This window comes from Mustela lutreola, chromosome 14, assembly GCF_030435805.1.
Source record: "Mustela lutreola isolate mMusLut2 chromosome 14, mMusLut2.pri, whole genome shotgun sequence".
Classification (NCBI taxonomy): Eukaryota; Metazoa; Chordata; class Mammalia; order Carnivora; family Mustelidae; genus Mustela; species Mustela lutreola.
Window position 1 is genome coordinate 49644170 of NC_081303.1, and position 23215 is coordinate 49667384.

Here is a 23215-nt window from a genome sequence, read left to right on the forward strand (position 1 = left end):
AGGCATTCCCAGAACAGGCTCCTTCAGGCCTGGCTTTTGTACCCCAGAAGGGCGAGGCAGATGAGGAGACTGATCCCCCTGGGGGTCCCGGGGAGGGGAAGAATTGATTCCCACTCTGTGGCGAGAGAAGGCGTTTCTTTCTCTTCTTGGCCTTGCAGGAGGATGAGAGGAGCAGAAAGGAAGGGCCAGGCCTTCTGTGATTTTGTTTTTCAGATTGAGAATCTGTTATTAGCAATTTATGACACCCAGGTCTCCAGCCAAGCACATTCTGTTCTCCGGCGTCGGGGGGAGAGTCTTCAGGGCCACGGCGCGAGGCCGGACAGGAAAGAGGGGCAGGTCAACAATTTATGGCTGACTGTGTGGCGTCCTGGCCTGTGCTGGGGGGTGGCTTCAGCATGGGGCCAACTTGAGCCCAGTCCTGTGTGGGGAGCAGCCCTTCCGGACGGCATGGCAGCCCCACGGGGCCCACATGGCTCTTGGAAGCGGGGCGGGTGGGCTCGCCTCCCGCGCGCATGCTCACTGGGCCTCGGGCTCCAGATTTCTCTGGGACTCGGGGTCAGGGCTGTGAGCTGTGATGCTCAGGACAGAGCCACAGTTGAGTTTCTCGAGAGGTGTTTGAGACGACACGGGCCCCAAAAGGAAAACAGGAGGAGAGAGGACCCCGGAAGAGGGGGAGTGGGCATGATGACCTGTGGAAAGAGGTGCGTAAGCAGAACAACCCCCTTTCTGCAGAAGTGCTGAGCTGATGGAATTGAGCTTGGTGGCCACGAGATCGGGCCGTAGATAGAGCTCTGTGGGTGCCTGGGCTTTGTGCTGCAGGGGGTCCCGGAAGACGATGCGGAGGGTAGGAGCAGCACCGGCGGCGCCTTCTCCCCCAGGCTGGCCTCCACGCCCCCCTGGACTCAACACTGGTCCCCATTCCTGGAAGCAAGTCCCCTTCCTCCCCCCATGCACGTAAGTTGGTCTCCTTCTTCCATCGGCCTCCCCTCATTCTCCTTTGCAGCTGTTGGGCTTTTATAAGAATGGAGCTGCATTGGCCATTCTTCAAAGGGTCAGTGTCCCCCAGAGGTCCTGGGGGTGGGCAGGGAGCTTCTCAGGTTCAGGGACGGCTGGGTTCCCGCCTCTGGCCTCTGCCTCATGGCCGGGAGGGGCCCAGGCTGCTTTGGGGAGAGCGAGCGAACCGCACAGGCGACTTCCTTGTCTCCCAGCCAGGTGCTCAGTTGGTACCACTGGACGGTTGCTGAAGGGCAGATTTTCTGGAAGGCGAGAAGCTTCCGTGGGACTCTGGAAAGAGCCAGGGTCAAGATGGTGCTCATGGGGCGGTGAGAGAACAGGCCTGCTTTCCAGCTGTGAGGTCTGGACGATTATCTTACTATTTCCCTCGCACAGCTGACGGCCAGGCGGCTCATTCCCGGGACGGGTGACTTGTCCTCTGTTCTCTGACTCGGTAGCCCTCCTCCCCAGCTAGCTCCAGGCTCTTTTCAGGGGTTCCTGAAAGGGTAAACGACAAGTTTGAATTTTGTGCGGGAAGTTTGGGCAGTGAGTCTGGAGCACAGACTCTGGGCCCAGCACCGGACTTGGGGTTCATTGGCCACCCCGTGTCCTGCTGAGACGACCGTTTGTCAGGCACCTCAGTGCTGGGGACTGTAAGGAGCAACGTGGCCTGAGCTTCCCGCCCTGAGCCTTCTGGTGTGGAAAGGCAGGGGCATCAGCTTAGATCACAGTTAGGCAAAGCCCACCGAGGTCCGAGGTCAGAGCAGGTCAGGGAGCTAGGACTTTGTTGACAGTGAGGAACCAGAGAATGTTTCAGAGAACTTTGAGAATGGCTAGCTCATTCATTCAGACTGAAACTTCTCTCCCATTGTTCTGTGAAAAATTCCAACAGAACCCTGTTCTTTTGCTTTCCATTCAAGGACATTTTTGCTGCCTCAAATCATGCTGAACCATCTGGTAATTGAGACAACTTTCCATTTCCCTGCCAGGCCTAGTGGGCTCCCAGGGTGTGGGGCTGAGGCTGGTGGCCCTGGGTGGGGGCAGGTGAGGGGGGAGGGGTATTCCTTTTCGCTGGCTGTCCAGACCCATGCTGTGGCCCTCAGCTTTGGCCCTGCCAGGGTCCAAGTAAATAAGTGTAGCCAACGTTGCTGGGAAAGCCAGCATGTGCATTTCTTGAGAAATGGGCAAATTTGCATTGTTCAGGATCGAGAATTACTTTTTAAAAAGATTTTATTTATTTATTTGGGGGAGAGAGAGAGAGTGTGCAGGGGGAGGAGCAGAGGGAGAGGGAGAAGCAGACTGCCCGCTGAGCAGGGAGCCCACATGGGACTTGATCCCAGGACTCCAGGATTTACCACCTGAGCCAAAGGCGGACACTTAACCGACTGAGCCCCCTAGGCGCCCCAGGATTGAGAATTATTAATCTCTAGAGATCTTTTTTAAAAAGCAGTGGTCTGATACATTTTTGAACAGATGTGATCCTCAGGGAATCGATAAGAGTGAACGGATTGGATGAGGTGGGGGGGATGTGGGGGGAGAGGAGACCAGACCCTGCCCCGGGGAAGCTAAACTCTGTCTGGGGAGGTGAGGCAGGGAACCCTAGGAACCAGAGCGACTCCGTGAGGCAGGGAACCCCAGGAGCCAGAACGACACTGCGGGAATAATACTTCTCTGCCGAGTTGGCCACAGCGTCAGGACTGATGGACCCATTTCTGCCTCCACAGCCTTGGGTTAGAAGGGTGCAGGTAGTGGCACATAGACGCAGATTGGAGTGCTGACTCTGATTCTTCTGAGCCGCGTGATTTCCGGTGAATACTAGAACTTTCTCAGAGCCATGTTTTCTCGCCCAGAAAGCAGGAAGAGCATAAAATGCCTACTTCACTAGGTTAAAAGGGTTAAATCAAGTGATGTAGCTGTCACAGGCCTTGGTACAGGGCAGGGAGTGTGGAAGGCTCCAGGAAGTGGGAGCTGGACCGAGGATGGTGGACCTTGTGGTGGTGCTTTCTGGGGCTCGTGCTGGGGTGGGAGAGGCACGGCTCGCCTGGCCTGCTTGGATGTGCGGACAGCCCTCTCCTAAGTCTTGAGCATGGCCTCTGGGATCTGGGAAAGGGGGAGGGCTCCCCCTCCGCAGGACTGATGAGGTGGTCAGTGCGCGTGGAAATCTTACCCCGGGGTTTGGCTCTTCTCATCACCGTGATTATCCTGTTACTCCTAGGAGGCGTTCAGTCCAAGAAGCAAGGGTGAGAACTGCTTTGGTGGGTGTTCCAGAAGTTTGGAGCAGGGGAGGGGCGTGAACCCCACCAGGCTGGTGCAGAGGAGTAACCCAGGGAAGGGAATGAACGGTCTATCACCTGCTAGTGTAGGTGCGGCGTTGCTGGGTGGAACAGAAGTGACCACCCTGCTCAGAGCCCACGGCTCTTTGTCCTTGGCCTAGTGCCCTCCCTTAGACTGGTCACTAAGCAGGGGGGACAGTTCTACCCCAAGGAGGATGGATTTTTGTTGAACCCGTGAAATTCACATGTAGTTCGGATTCCCTTGAGGCACGAAACCAGCACGTTCCCAAAAACCAACTGCTGGTGAGTTGTAATGATTCACAGTAATAAGCAACCGTCAACCAACCTTTGGACTCAGGGCCGTTCAGGAGCTGCCTGCAAGGCCCTGGCCCAAAGTGAAGGCTGTCTTCTCGGCCCCCAGTCCTCCTGCTGCAGAGGGTTCACTGGGCTCAGCTGGCCTGTAGGTTCCTTGTGCGATAGTTTTGGACCGGGAGCCAAGCAGATCTTAAACAGGGTTCTTCAGCTGCCTCACCTATCAAGTGGATCCTGTTGCCGAAAAGATCTGTGAAGTGCTGAGCTCCTTGTGGTCACTCTGTGGTTATCTTTCTGCTGATCCAGGCAGCCGCTGGTGAGTGGAAACCAGGGGCTTAGCAGCTCTAGTATTTCCACGGCGTCAAAGACCTTGGAGCCCTCCCCCATGAATTTTGTCTCTGGAAGAAGAAGTAATAATTTACTCCATGTGCAACTGGAAGAACTGGGACCGTGGGGAGTTGGGTGGTGTGTCTGGGCCCCACGGTGAAGGAAAAGCTTCCGGATCCCTTTCTCTTGCGTGGGGCTTTATAATATAAACACCCCGAGTATGAAGCGCTTTGACAGTTTCAGAAAGTCACTGCGCTGCGGTCCCTCGCAGTCCGGGGGTATGTATTTTGACTCCCGGTTTACAGAAAGGAAAACTGAGGCTCAGAGAAGGAGGACTTGCCCAGGACTGCATCCTGAGTTTGCGTCTGAGCTGGGGCTCCAACTCAAGACCGTCGGCCGCCAAGTCCAGTTCCGTTCCCGTGTGCACTCAGAATTCTCACCTGGGCCTGTCTGACCCCTCTGCAGTTATGTTTCCCCTCCCTGCAGGTAGATCAGCCCAGGGCTGGGTAGTCATGAGCTGGGAAGGAGAGGGTTAAATTCTTCCTAAGCGCTAGAGCTGGTTTTGAGCTGGGGGCCTCCAGTGACCCCATCATTGACCCCCACCTCCTGGGTCAGGGCGGAGGGCTGTGGGGGATGGGAAACAGTGGCTCTGATAGTCCAATGGGGGCCGAGGGAGGGACTGAGGAGGCCAGGGCAGGGAGGGGAAAGCTCATCTCTCTTCCTCTCTTGGACAAAGATGCCGGGCGGCCTTTTGGTGGTTTCCATAGGAAGTCCCCAAGGGTCCCTTGTGGTGGGCTGCTGTCAGTATGGCCACAGAGCACAGGCAGCTCTGGGAGACGCTGGGACCCTGGGATGTGTTCTTGATGAAGTGGGAACTCAGATCTATTTTTACCAGGAAAGGCACCAGTAACAGGAAATGGAAATAGCAAATCCATCTTGGGGCTGGATGGGACTTCGGTCCCCGTCTGTCCCTCATCCAGGAGGAAAGGACAGCGTGGCCCGCAAGCCAGCATCTGTGGAGTAAGGGAATGAGTCCCCGCTCATTTCCCTCCTCTCCCAGGTCCGGCTGTCCCGTCCGTGCCCCAGTCCCCTGTAGCTCAGACCTTCTGGTGTAGAGCTTCTATTTGGACCACTGTCACCGTGTCCTCTCCACATGGCTGTTGAGAGAGGCCCGGAGCAGTAGAATGAGGTGCCCAGGTATGGACGGCAGGTCGGGGCAGATCTGTTCGGGAAACCAGGTGTCGGCCCAGTGCTTTTCTTGAAACGGCCACCCTGAGAAGAACACTGGAGGAAAGGGTTTCCAGGAAGGCCAAGGGACCCGACTTGAAGGAAGCCTAATCTCTTTCCGCTTTCCTCCTGCCTTGCCCCCAGATCCCTTTCCCTCCTTGCTGAGGGGTCCTTCATCCACCTGTGTCTGCCTGGCAGGGAGAGAAGCCTTTGGTTGGTCTGGAGGCGAGGGAGGCGTAGAGAGGAAGGCCTTCTAGCCGGCGGGGCAGGTCTGGCACTGTCTGGCTCTGGCCTTTTCTAGACACTTCAATTAGTGTTGTTAATTACGGCTTTGTGAGCATGGGGTTCTCCAAAGGCAGCCGGTCTCCAGCCCGCCGCTCCCCGACGCCCAGTCTGACATTCGTCCCCAGTCTCTGAGGCTGTGTTTATGCTCTTCCTCTGCCCCTCTGCGCAAATAAAGGTGCCAGGAAAGTGCAAATTATTAGCAGCTTCATCTTCTCCATCTTCTGTGTGTGTGTGTGTGTGTGTGTGTGCGCACGCGTGTGTGTGGTAAAAGATGGAATACAACATTTATCATTTTAACTATTTCTAATTAGATGGTTTCGGGGCAGTGGGTATGTTCACGTTGTATGGCCTTCCCACCATCCCTCTCCAGAATTTTGTATCCTCCCAAACAGAAATTCTGTCCCCGTTCGACAACAGCTCCCCAGTCCCCTTCTCCCTGCCCCTGGTAACCTCTATTCTACTTTCTGTGTCTATGAATTTGACTTTCCACGTACCTCCTATAAGCAGAATCAAATCCTAGTCCTTTTCTGTCAGACTTACTTGCCTTAGCATAATGTTTTCCAGGTTTATCCACGGTACAGCGTGTGTCAGAATTTGCTTCCTTTTAAGGCTGTTAACAGTTCTACATCTGTATACATAATACGTGAAATACATATTCTATCCACACACATCCCACTCTTTATCCGTTGGTCCTTCCGCAGACATTTGGGTGATTCCCACCTTTGAGCTGTTGTGAATAACGCTTATGGGCGTGGGTGTCTAATAGTCCTTCGAGACCCTGCTTTCAAGTTCCTTTCAGTATATTCCAGAAGTGGAATAGCTGGGTGATAAGGTTATTGTTTTTTTTTTTTTTTTTTAAAGATTTTATTTATTTGTTAGAGAGAGAGAGAGAGAGAGATACAGAGCGCAAGCACAGGCAGACAGAGTGGCAGGCTAGAGGCAGAGGGAGAAGCAGGCTCCCTGCCGAGCAAGGAGCCCAATGCGGGACTCGATCCCAGGACACCGGGATCATGACCGGAGCCGAAGGCAGCCGCTTAACCTACTGAGCCACCCAGGCGTCCCTGATAAGGTTTAATTCTGGGTGGGGCTGCTATATTGTTACCCACCGTGTTTCTCCCCTATCATTGATTGCCCACATCCCTGCCAATACTTCTTTAAAAAAACAAAAACAAACAAACAAACAAACAAAAAAAAACAAAAAAAAAAGGAAACAACTGGGGGGGAAAAAATCAGGGCACATGGGAGGCTCAGTTGGTTAAGCATCTGCCTTGGGCTCAGGTCAGGGTCCTAGGGTCCTGGGATCGGGTTCCACATCTGGCTCTCTGCTCAGCAGGGAGCACTTCTCCCTCTGCTGCTCCCCCTGCTTGTGTGCTTTCTCTCTCTCTGTCATATAAATAGATAAAATCTTAAAAAAATTCATCATGGCAGGTGCGAAGTGTTATCTCATTGTAGTTCTCCCATCTTTTTATGGAAAGTCAAGGCCCTGAGAAATGCAGAGACAGGCCCTACCCTTAGCGGGAGCAGTCAGACTCTGGACCCAAGCTTCCGGGGCCCCATTTGGCCTCCACCCTCTATCTTGTACTTCCTTTGCTACTCTGTCCTCGGCCGGCGAAGAGGAGGCAGGTGAAGCCCTTGTGCTTTGCTCTTTTCACGGGTTGTCAGGGTTCTTACCTTCTCATCTGTCACAGGAATGGAATGGCTGTGACCCACCGGAGGTGTCTGAACGGTGCATGACCTTGAGGGTGAAGAGGTTTCAGTAATAAGAAACTCCTCAATTGCCTCTCTGCCTACTTGTCTGTCAAATAAATAAATAAAATCTTAAAAAAACCCAAAAAACAAAAACAAAACAACAACAGCAAAAAGAAACTCCTCAAGAACTGGACCATTTCAATCCTGTGCACTGAGCGCAAAGATTATGGTGCCGTCACGGAGGGGATGTGCAGACATTACAGCTGACCTTGTAAAGCGTTTCCAATAATTTCTGATGTTTAGGAACATGAAAACTCCCTCGGATAGGCTATTAAGTAGGGGGTGAGAGTAGTATAAAACTCGCTTATGAGCTCAATAGGGGAAAAGAAAACTATGCATAGAAAAAAGATTTGATGGAAATCTGCGGAATTCTCATCAGTGGCCACCTCCGGGTTGATGGGAAACGGGTGGCTTTCACATTTTTCTGTGTTATCCTCAGTTTTGCGGATGTCCTACAATGAGCACACATTCCTTTTACATTCAGGGAAACATGATAAGAAAGTAATAATAATGAGTGCAGTCACTCACTCGGCGGATGTGTTGCGGGACCGCGGAGCACACAGTTCTGCTCCATGCCGCGGAGTCAGGCATGAATGGGAAGCGAAGGGAGCAGGTGTGGAGGCGTGGGGATAGGTGGCCGGGAGAGATGGCTGGCGAACAAAGAAGCGGTGACTGTAAGGGAGCTCAGGCTGGAGCGGCCCCGTGACTTTCCGAGTGCTACTGCCCGTTCCCTTGGAAGACACCTGGTAGGACACTGGCTTTGAATTGTTTTAGTCTGCAAGTGGTTTGGGGAGGCTGTACTGGGCGGCCCCGGTGGTGCAGCTGGCAGGAGTGGGGGAGGCCTGCAAACTCGTGAAACCGGGGCTTCATCAGCCCCAGGTTTGCCTTCGACTTTTCTCCCATCAGCTGAACTAGAAATTGCCTGCGTCCCTTGACCCCTTGACCCCCATCTTGGAAACAGCGGAAGTTGGGACTGGAGGACCGGCAGTTCCGGCTCCAGGAGATGACTTTCGGGGGCTCCTGAAACCTCAGGCAGGGCAGCAGCAGAGAAGACTCATTGCTCGGGCAGTTGCTTAAAACTCCTTAAGCCTCTGTCGCCTCATCAGTAAAACAGATTATAATAGTAACTCTCTCACAGGAGTGTTGGAAGAGTTAGAAGGGCTCATCCCCAAAGATGACACTTACTTAGCATGTTGTCTGCTCGCTTCCTGTTCTCTGAGAGTTGGTTTCTGACACCGGACTGCTGAGTGCAGATCACCTCTGTCCCTCAGTTTCTCCATCTGTAAAATGGGTATACCCCAGATGGTTACTGTAAAGACTTAAGGAATTCGTATAAGTGAAGGTGTCTGCAGCAGGGCCGGGCACACAGCAGCGGCTCAGTAAGCGGTAGCTAGGATCGGAGGGGCTCTCGAGCAGATCACACCAGCGTGTCAGCCGGTTGATGGTGGCTGGCATCTGCCAGCTCCCCTGATTGCCCCCAGAGTCCCATCTAATGGGTCAGTCCCCGTCACTTACCAGATATTTTGAATATCCCCCTTATTATTTTATTGTTGACATCGTGAGCTCCAGATATCAGTATCCTTCCCAGAATCCCACCTCTTCCCACCCCTTGGCCAGCTCTGACTCTTTGGTCGGGGTGGTTCTGCTTCAGTTTCCAAAGGCAGACTGGGATGCAGGCTGCTGTGTGGGGGATCATTTGATGAGAACTTTAGATGAAACCAGAGACTCACTATCCTACCCCTCACCTCCCCTTGCTTCCCTGCCCTTTTGAAAAGGAGCCAAAGCCGAGAAAGGACAGCCACCCAAAAAGGAAGGGGACCACGAAAGTAACAAAAAGAAAGAAGAAATCTTGCCTTTGTGGCAGGCTTGGCTGCCGATGGGGTAGATAATGGGAGAGGAAACAGGGCCTTTGCAGAGAAAAAGAACGAAACACTTTGTTGCCTGCAGAATGAATGCTGCTTGAGCAGGCGCTGCTGAATTGGGGTTTCCGATGAGTGAGCTTGTCTTGGGGGAGATGGTGGTGATTAGGTTTACCCCAGGCACAGGTGGCTTCCCACCCGAAGCCTGGAGTGGGGGAAGGGGAGGCAATGGGGGAAGCTGCAGACCTGAGCCAGTGCACAAAGGTGAGGCTGGTGTGTCGGGGTCGAGCTTGCGGGCCTTCTCCCTGACCACTGCAGGGCTGCGGGCACCTTATTGCTCCATTGTCTGCTCGAGCTGGGGAGCTCGATGCTTGAGCTGCCCTGGAAGCCCCCAGACCTTCTCTCAGGGTGTACATTCTGTGGAGCCTTGCTTGAGGCCCATCCCAGGGAGGAGAGGCTGAGGCTGAAGTAGATTGGCTGGTTATTTGCATGCGGGCCTCTGGGTTCACGGCTGTCTCCCTGTCAACACTGCCCGGTGGCCTTCCTGGTGACCGGTGTTGACGTCTTGCTCCAACCGTCGGTCTCGATCACGGACCCATTTCCCTGCCCTGCAGTGAGTGACTGAGGCAGGAAGAAGGAAGAGAATCAGTTATCTTTCCTGAGCCCTTGGGGATCCCAGGAGGCAATGTGCGGGTGCCCACTTGGAGAGGGGGCGCTGGGTTTATGGCCATGTGGAAGCTGATACTTGAAATGCTTTTAAGAAGTGTGCTTGAGACCTGTGCTGGTTTGGGCTGAGCACTGCCTGGCAGAGGTTTCCTGGGCGCTCGCTCATTCATTCATTCATTCATTCGTTCAGCCAGGAGCAGGATGAAATATTTTGTATCCTGCTGAGTATTTTGTATTCACGACTTAGTTTTTTTTAAGACTTCATTTTTTAAGTCATCTCGACACCCATCGTGGGGCTCAAACGCATGACCTCAAGATCAAGAGTTGTATGCTCTTCCGAGTGAGCCTGCTGGGGGCCGCTCCTGTACGTGACTTACTAATTCTCCAGCAGCCATGGGGGCTGGGAATTGCTGGCGCTCTTGACAGATGGAGAATCCTAGGTGTGAAGAGGTTAGGTCTCGGGTATGCTGGGTGCCTCCGTGGAGCCGCGGGAGCTGGGTGCGTCCAGCCCTGGCTCCAGCTGCAGATCCAGCTGCAGACCCTGATGAGGCTGCTCAGGCAGTGGTTGGCCTTGCTGTCCCCGTATCCCCTCCTTACCCCTTGCCAGCACGCTAGGGGTTACATACTCCTAGTCTACTCTCCTAGTAAGCAAAGTAGTGGGCTTTGAGAGTGGAGTGATTGGCCTGATTTGGCCACAAGTGAGAGGGATGCTAGGGTTTGAACCGACTGCCTGGGGCTCCAAGCTTTCAGGCCACCATGTACCATGGTTCTTGTCCATGTGGCTTAGACTCAACATCAAGCAAGAGCTGAGAGCTGCGCAGCCCAGCCGAGCCCAGCCCAGCCCGGCGCCGGTAGGGGGAATTCCTGGCCCAGATGAGACTCCATCCAGCCTGGTGGGTGAACCCGGTTGTGTTCCGGCTGGTGCCACTTGCCCCTGTGCCCCTGCAGGGGTGCATGGGAACAACCCTTCTCCTGCCTGGGCTCCGGAGGAAATGAGGGAGCTCTTCAGTGCTGCAGAGCTGCTGGGTCGTAGGCTGGGGAAGGGCGGGGACATGGGGTTTCCTTGACAAATGTGGGACTCTTTCAGCTTGTCTGCACCGTGTGGGGCCTGGATGCTGACTCAGGGCAGGCATCAGCCAGGGGAGACTCCAGGGTAGCTAGGGACAGCTCGGGCGGGGTGGTGAGATGGGGCCGAAGGGAGGGAGACCTACAGGGGGCAGATGGAGGGGGAGGAGGGTGACACGCTGCACTGTCCTTTCGGGTGGCGGGTCTTCTGCATGTTTGGCTACGCACAGGTGGGGGCGGCTTCCCCAAAGGGTGATGGAGAGTGTTCAGGTAGCAAACCTTTTTTTTTTTCTTTTTACAAACATCACATTGGGTCCTCTGAATAATTCTATAAGATAGTTATGTCCCAGTTCAGAGATGCAGAAACGGACACCTCCCGTGGTCCCACAGCTAGCAGCCAGGAGTACGCAGTAGAGCCAGGCTTCAGACAGGTCCGGGTGGCCACAAAGACTCTTTTCTTTTGGCTGTGCTAGTCCACTTCCCAGCAATGCCAGAGGGGCGCCCCCGCTGTCCTGTGTCCTGGAGAGCTGGGGACCTGAGAGCCTGGGACCTGCCAGGCCGGCCGGGGAGGGAGGCAGCATGGTGGGGGACGGGGGGGAACGCTTTTCTGCTTTAGGCCTCTCCCTCCTGCCTTTGCTGAGCTTCTGTTCTGTGCCAGGTTCTCTTGAGTATCTGCTGGCTTCTAATCAAAGTAGGTATTGGGATCTCCGTTTACACATGAAGAAACGAAGTTTCTGAGAGGTCGAGTCATTTCTCCCAAGTCCTCAAAGGAGCCCTGATTTCTTTGGGTAATTCTTCTTGGCCATGACTTGAGTCAAAACCAACTAGAATCCTGTGAGTGGGGAGGGCAGCATATCTGTCTGTACTGGACTGGGTCCTGGTGTCTGGGGCAGAGGGAGACTGATGGCCTACTGGCCTGTGAGAAAAGGCCTCGCTTTGGGCATCACGGAGGCCTGGCTTCAGGTGCCCCTCCGCACAGCCTCGGGGAGGATGGAGGAAATGCACGTTGAGCCCCCTCACTCGGTGCCCATCAGCCAAGCGAGTGCTCTGCCCTTGAATGCTCTTTTGGCCCCCTCTTCCTTTGGTTCACATTCGGGGTTATCCCCAAAGGGAGGCCTCTGACAAGCCAGTCCGCCTCGGCTGCATTTCTGCTGTCTGCTGGCCCTGGGTGGGACCTGGCTGGTGCAGAAGATCAGACACATTCCCCTGTCCAGGACATGGGCTTCGACCTGGTCACTGGGAGACAAGAACAGCACTGCAGGGGTCCCCTATCCCTGTGGGTGGGCTGGAGACAATACGCAGCCCTAAAGGCAGGAGGGCCCCCAGAGAAGGGACTCCAGGAAACACCTGGTAAACTTTCTCTGTTTTCCCCAGGACGGTGGGGCAGGCAAGCATCCCACTGGGAGCCCCAGCAGCACTTGCATTCTGTCCCCTCTGTCTTTTCCTGGAAGTTCCTGGCCTGGGACAAGACTCAGGTGCTTCAGAGACCTAAGACGACCACATGGGGCCATGGATAGGACCATCACAGCTCCAGTCTCTCCCTGGCTCCTTCAGTCCGCTGTGCCCTTGGCCTGGGGTGTAGCGCAGACTGGCAGTCGGTGGAACTCAGGCCGGATCTGGGCTTCTGGGCCAGGGGTTACGGGGGAAGCTGCCGGCTCTCACAGGCTCGAGGGCAGGTGCTCGGGAGCTCATGGAGTTTTTGCACTGGTCGGTATCTGCTGCCTGCTGGGTGAATACCACCTTGGCCTGCCCAGCACAGGTGAGGGGTATTGGCCATGGCCGTCTCCTGAATTGGGCTAGACCAGACCAGTGCATGCCCCGGATCGGGTACGTCTGGGACCCGCAGAGGCTGGAGAGGGTGAAGGGGGCCTCCCGGAAAGCTTTTCCCCAAGCCTGCAGCCGGCCCAGCTCCCAGCACTGAGTAAACATCAGAGATAGGATCGGGCGTAGCCAGGAAGGGTGGCAGGGTGCGGCCTGGGAGAAGAATGGCAGGATGTGGCACTGGGGGCACCGTTCTGGGCACCCACGCCTCGGGCTATTGTTCAGGGCTGCCTGAGGCTCACCACTCTCGGGGGCTTTGAGAGGAAGTGACATTCCCCTGGGACTCGGGCCCTGCCCCACCCCTGCCGTGGGCTCGCTCTCTCATGGCGGTGCCCTTTGGCACCACCCACTCAGCGAGCCAGGGAGTGGGAGCCTGCAGTAGAGTCTAGGCTTGGTGTGGGCGCCGTGGGGAAGTGTGGTCATGGCTCTTCTCGGGGGGTCTGCCTGTGTGTTCAGGCTGTCTTCCTGTACCCCTGGGTCTGAGTCACCCGTCATGCTCTGATGACTAGAATTTATCTCTATCTTTATCTGCATCTAGATATTTTGGCGGGGAGGGGGCTGTCGTTATGGAGGGAGGAAGGGCTAAAGGGTGAAAACTCCTTTGATTCCAGTCCAGCTGGGCCAGGTCGTTGGCGGATTGGGAGAGGAAGCGGCTGGTGATTTGTTTTGGAGAGAAGGGGGCCTGTGCGCGTGCGCCTGTGGGTGGGGGTCTGAGGGCCCAGGAGAGGAGAGGGGAGGAGAAAAAGAGAGAGGACTGGCACCTGCCGTCAGCTTTGCCCTATAAGAGCCTTGCTCCAAGCCGCTGGCCCTGTGGAGCATTGGGCCCTGGGTTTGGGGGGAGGGGGACCTCTCTGCCACCAGCTCACAGACTCAAGGCTGTGTCTGCCCCCTTGGGTTGAGGATGGCCTGAACCATCTCCCCCTGTGAGGCCTTCACCTCTTACAGATACTCAGGTGAGAGAGAAGGCCAAGAGGGAAGGTGGCGGGGGGCCTGGGGAGTGGGTGCCCTAGAAGGGAAGGGTGGGCAGAGCAGGGGTGCTGATCTGTACCCCAGTCCCCCGTGCTCTGCTGCTAGCTCCGAAGAAGGATGGTTGAAACTGGTCCTCCCTGTGCCTCAGTCTCTCCATTTATAAAATGCAGGTAAGGCTGGGGAGGAGGGAGGGGACTGGGTTCCCAGGAGCACTTCTGCCTGGCTGGGCGGCTGACCCCAGTGTGACCACACGTGTGGGCTTGTGGCCTCTGACCGGGACCTGGGGGAACCTGGTAACTCAGAGCTCCTGTGTGCCCGGGATCCTTGGGTTTCTAGGCCTCTGGAGAGAGGGGCAGGTGTAGCTGCTGATCTAAAAACCTCCTGAGAAACCACGTGGGTAAGGGAAGCATGGAGTGTGCTTTTTGAGGAAGGGGTAAAGGAATGGGAGGGTTTTTTTAGTCTCTGGAAAAGAAGAGACTTCAGGGAGAAACTCCAGTAGGCTCCAAAAGGTGTGAGAAGTGGTTCTCCCCTGTCCCAAGGTAGAGGCAAAGGGGATTGGACTGGCTTTGGTGCTGGGGGGGTTTAAGTCGCTCCCGGGAAGCCGTCAGATGGAGGAGGCAGCTGAGGAGAGCCGGGGGTGGGCACTGCACCGCAGAGAGCAGCTTCTGGTACATAGTAACCCAGACGGTCTGACGGATGGTGCTTCAACGTACAGTTTTTCGACTCTACGATGATTAGGAAGCCATACACGTTCCGTAGAAACCATACTTGGAGTTTTGATCTTTTCCGGCGCTGGTGGTTACGATGCTCCCTCGTGATGTCCCGCAACGGTGGCCTCCCGGGCAACCACGAGACACACTCACAGTGCTTCTGGGCCTGTCGTCTGCGTTCAGTACAGTATCAGTAAGCTACACGAGATACTCAGCACTTTATTATACAGTAGGCTTGGTATAGCTGATCTTGCCAACTGTAGGCTAGCTATAAGTGTTCGCGTTCGGGGTGGGCTAGGCGAAAGCCCGCGCCGTTCACTGGGTTAGGTGGAGTACAAGCAGGTTTGACTTAATGATATTTTCAACTCACGATGGGTTTACTGGGACTTAACCTCATCATACGTTGGGGAAGACTTGTGATCGCGGTCACTTTGCTTACGTGTTCACATCTGCCTTGTGCTGTTTTGCCGAACTGGATTCTACTCTGATTGTGTATGACTGTTGGGCACCTTCTGTGCTAGACTCGGGGGCCACTGTGATGAGCCGAAACAGTGCCCTGGGGTGGGGGGTGGGGAGCGGGTTCTCCTGCTACTGGGCCGGGCAGAAATGAACGAAGCATGTAAAGGTCTCTTACCACTGTGCTAAGTACCCCAAAGGCCAAGTTTAGGGTATCCTAAGAAGGTAAAACAGACACATCTTATAAAGTCTGGAGTGTTAGGGAGAGGCTCATTTCTTCAGATTGGGTATTATTTTTCTGAGGAGGAAATGAGTTCAGAGAGGTGAAGTCACTTGCTCAAGATGGCACAGCAATTTGGGCAGAGTTGGCTTTTAGATGTGTGCAGGTCTGTTTCAGCCCTTTTCTCTCAACCACCTGATTCTAGGAGCATCCTGGGCTCTATGACAACTTGATGGCTACCCTCTGTTAATCTTCATGGGCACTAGTGAGAAAGGGGTTTCTTATATCCATTACACAAATAAGGAGATAGGAGAAGCTCAGTTAAGTGACTTGCTTAAGGTCACACACGTCAGCTGGTGGCAGAACCCCAGGTTGGGGAGCTCCAAAGCCTGTTCCACTGACCACCCACCATCCCCCAAGTCCCCTTGTCCTACAGCTAGAGCCTGTTCCGCTCAGCTGCCGAGTAGCAGAGGGACCGCACATCGACTCCATACCCGTCACCTGGTTTTTTTCTCTCCTTATTTAGTTTTATCACCTACAGCTTTCGCTCTGCGCTGGGAGAAATGAGAGTGGGATGGTTTGGGTCCAGAGCTTGGCGCTGATCCTCTCCGAGGGCCTCTCGTGTCTGTGGGCTGGGAAAGGGACCACTCATTGAGCAGGCCTGTGCTCCAGGAACTCCTCGAGAGGGAGGGAAGAAACTGCCCAAGGACCCTCTCCCCACAGAACACGAGACTCTGGGAGGAGCCAATCAGGTCTGGGCTGTTGATTCTCCATCAACAAATGGGTCCCGAGAGACCAGCGGAGAGCCAGTGCCCAGGGCCCAAAGTTGAGGCAGACACCTGTAGAAGTGGAAGGGACCTTGTCTGGGCAGTAGGACCTGGCAGGGTTACTTGGTGGGCACCACGTCCTGGTGAACAGATGGACGCCTCCAGGCCAGCTTGGCTGGTCACTGGGAGTCCTTTTCTTTGTTGGCAGCAGAGGCTGTGCCAGAGACCAGGATGAACCAAGCTCTCCAACATAAAGATAAAGCCCAGTATCCAGCTGGGGTACTCTTGGGGGCTAAGTGTGGGTTAAAAAGGGCATCGGCGCTCCAAGGGAGATGTCCTAATGCAGCACTTTCCAGTAGAAATAACAATCGAGCCTCGTGCGTAATTTTAAATTCTCCAGTAACCACATTAAGAAGTGTTAAACAAGTGAAAACAATTTCATTTAATTCCATGTATCCAAAACATAATAATTTCAACATAGAATCAATAGCCATTTATTCATGAGCTAGGTTACGTTCTGGTTTTCATCCTAAGCCTCGGAAACCGGGCTGTAGGTTACACCCCCATTTGCACGGGTACTGGCCGGGTTGTGAGCGCTGTGGCCGCAGGTGGTGGGCAGTGCAGTCCTAGAGTTAATTAGGGCTGTTAATCACCTCTGCCTTCACCTTGGGCCCTGGGGGCATGGATGGCGGCCCAGCCTTTTGCTGTGGGGGGCGCGCAGTGCCAGAACCACCGAGGCCTCGAGGCCTGCAGACTACTCCAGTCCCCGTGTGCCCACGTGCCCAGCTGTGCCCCCGGGGTCTCTGGGCTGCAGTGGGAGAAAGGCTTGGAGGTAGGAGCTGGTGGGACAGGATGGAGGCGAAACCCCCTTAGGACCCGAGTGGGGCGCGAGGAGGTGAGCTGGTGGCCTGCCCACGCCCGGCAGAGCGGTGGGTGTGGGACGAGACCGCGGAGCTGCCAGGGATCACAAGCCCACAGGCCGGCATTGTTCGCCTGTCACACTTCCTTTGGCTTTATTGCCTTTGTCCAACACCCTATTGTCTGGTTTCCTTTTGTCCCCCTTTCAGCCCCGCTGCCTTTTATTTTCCAGCCGGCCTGGTTGTTTTCATTTCTTTTGTCTGAAGTTCCTGAGAGGAAGGTTTTATTTTCAGCGGTTTGATTAATTCACAGCTTGAGCCCGGGGTTTGTTTGTTATGTAATTGCTGCCCTCAGCTTCGGGATAATACCCCCCTCCCCGCCCGCCCCGCCCCCCACCCCCCTCACCTCTGCCCGGGGCCCTGGCTGGGCGCCCCTCCCTGTGCCCGGATGGGCCGAGCCGCCCGCTTCCTGGACACTGGCCAGGCCCCTGCGTGGTGACAGGGGACCCCCGGGGCCGGACCGTGGAGCCGGATCCCGGAACCTTTTCTCCCAAGCCGGGGTTCTTAGGGTTGGGTCTGCCCAGCTCTGCTTCCCCTGGTCCTGGGTTCCATGTTGGTCCCCAGAGCACCCCGCCCTTTGAAAGTGGCTTGAGAAGTTTGCTCTGAGACGGCATTGAATCAAATACACCTTACTCAACTGTAATTGTTTAATATAAAACTTTAACCCCACATGGGACGTCTGCATCCAGCATGTAGCCTCACGTCTCTGTTCCAGGAAACATTTTGTTTTACAGAGTTGACGCCCTATAGGGTTCTACACCTGCAATTCAGTTTGAAGGAATGTTTTGCTATATCCGATCTGTGCCTTAACACTCACCTCCTAAAAATATAATGCCCGTGCAGAAATTCTTAAAATTTCTATTTAACAGTGCTTCTCAAACTAGTGGGTGTCGAATCACTGTAGGGTTTGTTACAGTAGTTTCCTGCTCTGCCCCCAGTTTCTGATTTGCGGGTGACCCATGACTAACTCCCACACAGCCCCCGGGCCCACGCGGACTGTGGGTCCCTTGTAGGGACTTCATTTCTGCGGTGCCTCAACACGGGCTGCTTAACAAGGGCCATGCAACGTCCCGAACCGATGCATTTTAGCATTGCCTAGTCCTCAGAACCGCCCATTTTACAGATGAGGAAATGGGTGTGGTGAGGTTCAGTAACTTTCCCAAGGTTCCATAGAGAGTGTAGGACCTACGGGTACCTGGAACTTGCTGCTGCTGGGTGTCCCCACTGGTCTTGTCACTGTGACCTTGGAGCAAGTGCACTGGGTGGCCTCGGCTGCTTTGGCTGAGCCTGGCATGACCACCGGCATTGCTCCCCGGGATCCTTTGCTGAGCTGTTCCTGGTGTGTGAGGGGCGTAGGGGGGTAGCACAGGGGAGGCAGTGATGGGAGCAGTGGGTGCAGAGGCTGCTTATGGGAGGCATTGCAGATGCCTACAGGGGCCCATGAGAGAGACTCTACAGGAGAGACTCTGGCTAGAGAAAGGAAAGTATTTTTCTTCAAGCCTTACATCTCTAAGTTTGTTTATTTCCCCACTTTTGGTAGATATATGGATATAAAAATAGCTCACTTTTATCTTGAAAAAAGGGATAAATGTGTGTATGGGGTAGTTAACACTTGGTTCCTCTTTTGTGGGAGGCAGTAGGGAGTGGTAGGGACTGAGGAAAACTGGCCTGTCCATGGAGGGCACCTGCTACTTAATTCCAGCCCATCGTCGCCCTAGACCAACTTCAAAAGCCATTCAAATCCAGATTATGAGATGTCTTGTGACTTAAAAAAAAATTTTGTCAGCTAATTAACACACACACACAGTTTTCACTTTGGTGGGCTCAGAAACTGCCAGTTGATCATCTCTCCCCTCCTTTGGTGGACCATCCCGCCAACCAGCTCCAACAAGGCAACAGGCAGGGCCTGCTGAGGGCTGGGCCCGATTGACTGCAGACCTTCCTATTTAAGCAAAGCGCAGGACTGAAGACTCTTTACTGATTTTTTTCCACTGTGGGTTCCAAACGGAAGCTTGCGCTGGGCGAGGCTGGAGTGGCTGAGTCCACCATCGGTTTCCCTCTGCTCCTCCTCCCTCAGGATGTCCATGAGGAGCCCGGGCTCTGCCCAGCTGGCCCCGGATGGCGTTGGCACCATGGTGAACTGTACCGTCAAGTCGGAAGGGAAGAAGGAGCCCTGCCATGAGGCCCTCCAGGGCTCGGCCGCCGCAGCTGAACCTCAGCCGGGAGACCCAGCCCGGGCTCCCCAGGATGCTGTTGACTCCCAAGCTCCAGCCCAGGTGCCTGGCACTTTCCCTGGGGCTCCTGGGTCAGTGTCCCTGCCTTGCCTTTGAGCCCACACCCATGTGCCATCCCCAGCCTCTCCTTGAGGCAGGGTGGGCGCCCACTCCCCTAGCTGGGCAGACGGGAGGCAGAACATCTGTCGCTGGGGCAAGACTTCAGTGGGTGGGGAATGGCTGCTAAGTCAGGCCATCTGTCCCAGCGGTCTCGCCCTTGCTCCCCTGGTACTAACTGCTCACCCATGTGTGACCAGTCCCCACCTCTGAGGATTCATTGGAGAGACAGGATACATCTGCTCGAGGTTTACCTACCATATGATAGAAAATCAGCCTCATTACCTGAGCCTGAGATCAGCTGCCATTAAAGACCATCCAGTCCCCCATCCTTAAGATGAAGGCATTCTGAACTACATGAGCAGGGAGGGTTCTTGGAATCCTTAAAATTCCTGATTCTGTGCAAGAGCTATAAAAAGGGGGAATGTGTAATTAAAACCAAATGAATGAAAATGAGAATTTTAGGGCCCTGAGGAGGGATCCAGCCTGGAGGGGTCTGTGGGAGGAGTTGGGGGTCCAGGATAGTGCTGAGGAAGACTTCCTGGAGGAGTAGGGCCTCGAGGTGGGCCTTAAAGAACCGAGGGGACTCCGCCGAGCAGAGTTGGGGGTGGTGATGCCCTAAGGAGGGTGAGGTGGGGTCCCCGACCAGGCGCAGGTGTGGCTGTGTGCAAGGGAGTCATGAAGACGAGCTCGCTGGCCACTCGGACTGCAGCAGTGAGCCTCGTTCACGTGCATTTGCGTCCTTGATCCCGCAACAGCCCTGACAGGGGAGGTATTTATAGTTCTGTTTTCAGAAGAGGGAAGTAAGTCAGGTTCAGAGAAGTTCAGAGTCTCATGTGAGATCAAGCGCCTCGTGAGTCACTGAGCCAGGCCTGAAATCCTGATCTCTGGTCTGCAAACCTTTTCTGCCTTCACTATATGGGGCAAAGCCAGAGGGAGGGTTGGGAAGGTGGGGAGAGAGGGCCTGGCGGCGGGGGTGGGGGGGGGTGGGGGTGGTGGTGGAGGAGAGGGAGTGCACGTCCCAGGGCTGCTCGGTTCCCCCTGCAGTCTGCACCCTTCTCTTGAGGGTGACAGTGACATTCAATGTGTGTTGTAGGACTGCAGCTCCCCTGAGAGCAATGGGTCCCCGGAACCCAAGAGACTGGGAGCTTCTGAGGCTCCCTCTGGAAGCCAGGAGAAGCTGGACTTCAACCAACATTTAAAAGAAGGTAGGATGTCTAGGGGCACCTAGGTGGCTTGGTCTGTGAAGCATCTGACTTTGGCTCGGGTCATGATCTCGGCGGGGTCTTGGAATTGAAGCCCTCAGGCTTCCTCCTCAGTAAGGAGTCTGCTGCTTCCTCTGCTGCTCCCCCCTGCTCGTGCTCTCTCTCTCTCTCTCAAATAAAATCTTGGGAGGGTGGGGAATAAAGCAGGGTAAGACAGCTGCCCTGGTTGGAGGCGGGCATGGGGGTGGTGCTGGGAATGCTGTTCTTCATCCCTTTCGTATCTTCTAGTCGTGCCAGCTATTGAGAAGCTACTGTCCAGTGACTGGAAGGAGAGGTTTCTGGGAAGGAGCTCTGTGGAAACCAAAGATGTCAAAGGTGAAGGCCCATGTGGGTAGACAGGGGAGGGTATCTAAACCCTTTCCCTCCTCCCAGCCTGGCCACGCAATCTGGGCCTATAGGGCTATTCGGGGGGGGGGGGTCTCGGGGTCCCCTCCTGCCTGGCCTTGGGGGTCAGCACCATCCCTCCTCTGGGAACTGAGTATTCCATCTGGCCTCTCTGGCAGGCGAGGCCTGGTGGGAATCGTGGTCCTTGAGTATGGATTTGGACTCTTATAGGAACCCTTGTGACCCCCGGCAGGTCACTGCCACTTCCCGGATCAGATGAGCTGGACGTGCCCTTTCACTGCTAAAAATTAATTCTGGGCCACCAGGACCTCACTAAGTAAATCCAAGGGCTGCTGCTTGGTTCCTGAGCATGGCTACTTTCCCCAGTGTGGTCGGTCACAACCCCAGGGGAGTTTGAAGAGCGTACGGATGCCCAGACTCCACTCCACCTGCTGAATGAGAACTATAGGGGCTGGGGACCTGGGCGTGTGTATTTGTCGAAGGTTCCCTGAGTGATTCTGAGGCGAGTGGTCCGCAGCTTGGCCCGGTGGCATCCGTCATGAACTCAGCTGGAGGGCAGGAAGCAGTGGCCCTTACTGGGCAAGAACCATGTGCCAGATTCTGGACTAAGCCTTACCTTCATTATCCTAGCCCCACGGCACCCTTGTGAAGGGACCGTTCTTGTGCTCATCTGTAGATTAAAAAATCCAAAGCACAGAGAAGTCGGTTACTTGTCTAAGAGCCCCCAGACAAAGTGGGAATTTGAACCCCGGGTTTCCGCGTGCCTCCTGCGTCTTATTCCAAGGCCTGAGTGGCAAGTCCCGCTGGCCCCTCCTGTGGGATAGTTACCCACACTGATCCTGCGGCTTGGGGCACTCGGGAACCGCCAAGAAGTGATGCGAGACTGAGAAGTCCCACGGCCGGCATTTCCAGGGGCTGGAAGCTGTGGGTGGGAACCTTCTGGGGCAGGTGGTTGTCTGACTGCAAGCAAGCCCCCTCCAGAGCAAGGATCGTGTCTCCGTCCTCTGTCACTTAGCCCCTAACAGGGACCTGGGAAGCAATTGCCCAGTGAACCTCAGGTGTGTGGGAGGGCGCATGGGTGGGCAGATGGCCAGAAAAACAACATTTCTCACCAGTGGTTGTTTCCTCGTGGGGCAGGGACCCAGGAGAGCCTGGCCGAGAAGGAGCTCCAGCTCCTGGTCATGATCCACCAGCTGTCCACGCTGCGGGACCAGCTCCTGACGGCGCACTCCGAGCAGAAGAACATGGCCGCCATGCTGTTCGAGAAGCAGCAGCAGCAGATGGAGCTGGCCCGGCAGCAGCAGGAGCAGGTAGGTCCTGGGTGGTGTCTGGCTGGCTGGCTGGGGGAGGGGGAGGCTATCAGGGCCTGGAGGGAAGCACACTGGGGGCAACCCTGGCTAGTGCAGCCCGAGGCTGGGGGCAGGAGTCCCCTAGGAGTCCCAGAGCTGCCCTCTGGACCAGCCCTGTGGGGGCCCGGGGAGCAGAGGGGGCCGGCAGGGCTCTGTGTGAGGGCAGCTGGCTGCTTCCTGCCCCACCTCCCGCCTTGGCCTCTGAGGGAGGAGTGAGCTCGTGGAGAGGGGGAAGGCCTGTGAAGGGGGCTGCCTGCCGCCTGCCCTGTCCAGGGCACGGTACGTGCGGGGTTGCCGGGCGCCGGGCTGGGGCTGATGGCCCCCTGCTCTTTCCTGCTGTCAGATCGCCAAGCAGCAGCAGCAGTTGATTCAGCAGCAACATAAGATCAACCTCCTCCAGCAACAGATCCAGGTAAAGAAGGGGGTGGCCAGAGGGCGGGGAGGGGGGCGGTGATGCCAGCCTGGACATGCCAGGAACAGGGAGGGACGGGGCACAGATGAAGCGGAATCACTCAGACATGACCCTGAGGAGGAGGCTCATTTCTGCTCTGGCCCCGGACACTCGTCACCTTCCTCTGTTCTAAGGGAGTGGCCGGACGATCTTCGTCCCCAGCTGGGGCTGAGCTGAGGGCGGGTAGCAGGAGAGGATATGGGGTCTGCTGGAGCCTTTGGAAGACTGGCCCTGTACCGGATCCCGGGCCTCCAGTGTCTGGGGTCTCTGTGCCTCCCACATCAGGGGTCCCCCTGCCGGCACCATGTGCCCCCCTAGCCCCCACGCCGTGTCCTGGGCTGAGCTGTGTGGGCCCGCAGGGACTCACACAGGGTTTCTTCGCCCTCAGCAGGTCAACATGCCTTACGTCATGATCCCGGCCTTCCCCCCGAGCCACCAGCCCCTGCCTGTCACTCCCGAGTCCCAACTGGCCTTGCCTATTCAGCCCATCCCTTGCAAACCAGGTGAGTGGGGGTGGGGTGCGGTCACTAGCAGAGGTCCTGAGGTTCGGGAAGGAGCCCGGGACCGCCGTCATGCATTCCTTTGCCATGTGGCCTTCCCGGGCTTCACTTTTGGATCTGTCTAGTGGAAGAAGAATCCCTTCTTTCTGAACTTCACTGAGAGAATGAAACACCGTAGCACTTCAACACTGAGAAGTACTTTGCAGACAGAAAGAAGCAAGTGTGGCCGGTCTGGGTGCAGTTTCCCCAACTCTGGTACCTTTACTGGACCAGAATAGTAACATCTCGGACATTCACTGAGGTGTCTGCATTTCCCAAACTCAGACTCTTTTTTTTTTTTTTTTTTTTTTTTTAAAGAT

General features: G+C 55.5%; 1 protein-coding gene and 1 long non-coding RNA gene across 3 annotated transcripts in view; both read left to right on the forward strand.

Annotated features, from left to right (window-relative positions):
• The first annotated feature begins 225 nt into the window (after positions 1 to 225).
• SOX13 (SRY-box transcription factor 13) overlaps positions 226 to 23215 on the forward strand; it is a 28990-nt gene continuing 6000 nt past the window's right edge. Inside the window, exons 1-8 of one of the 2 annotated variants that reach the window (XM_059144910.1) lie at positions 226 to 701; positions 820 to 954; positions 18694 to 18892; positions 20043 to 20154; positions 20440 to 20526; positions 21694 to 21866; positions 22249 to 22317; positions 22748 to 22859. In XM_059144910.1, coding sequence (XP_059000893.1) covers positions 448 to 701; positions 820 to 954; positions 18694 to 18892; positions 20043 to 20154; positions 20440 to 20526; positions 21694 to 21866; positions 22249 to 22317; positions 22748 to 22859 — 1141 coding nt within the window. In that variant the 5' untranslated portion in view covers positions 226 to 447. Of the gene's footprint in view, positions 702 to 819; positions 955 to 18693; positions 18893 to 20042; positions 20155 to 20439; positions 20527 to 21693; positions 21867 to 22248; positions 22318 to 22744; positions 22860 to 23215 lie in introns of both variants that reach the window. The other variant, XM_059144909.1, reaches the window with a different exon arrangement.
• LOC131814274 (uncharacterized) lies at positions 962 to 5613 on the forward strand. The gene is made up of 2 exons (XR_009347238.1): positions 962 to 3894; positions 4211 to 5613. It is a non-coding gene; the product is annotated as an uncharacterized LOC131814274 (long non-coding RNA).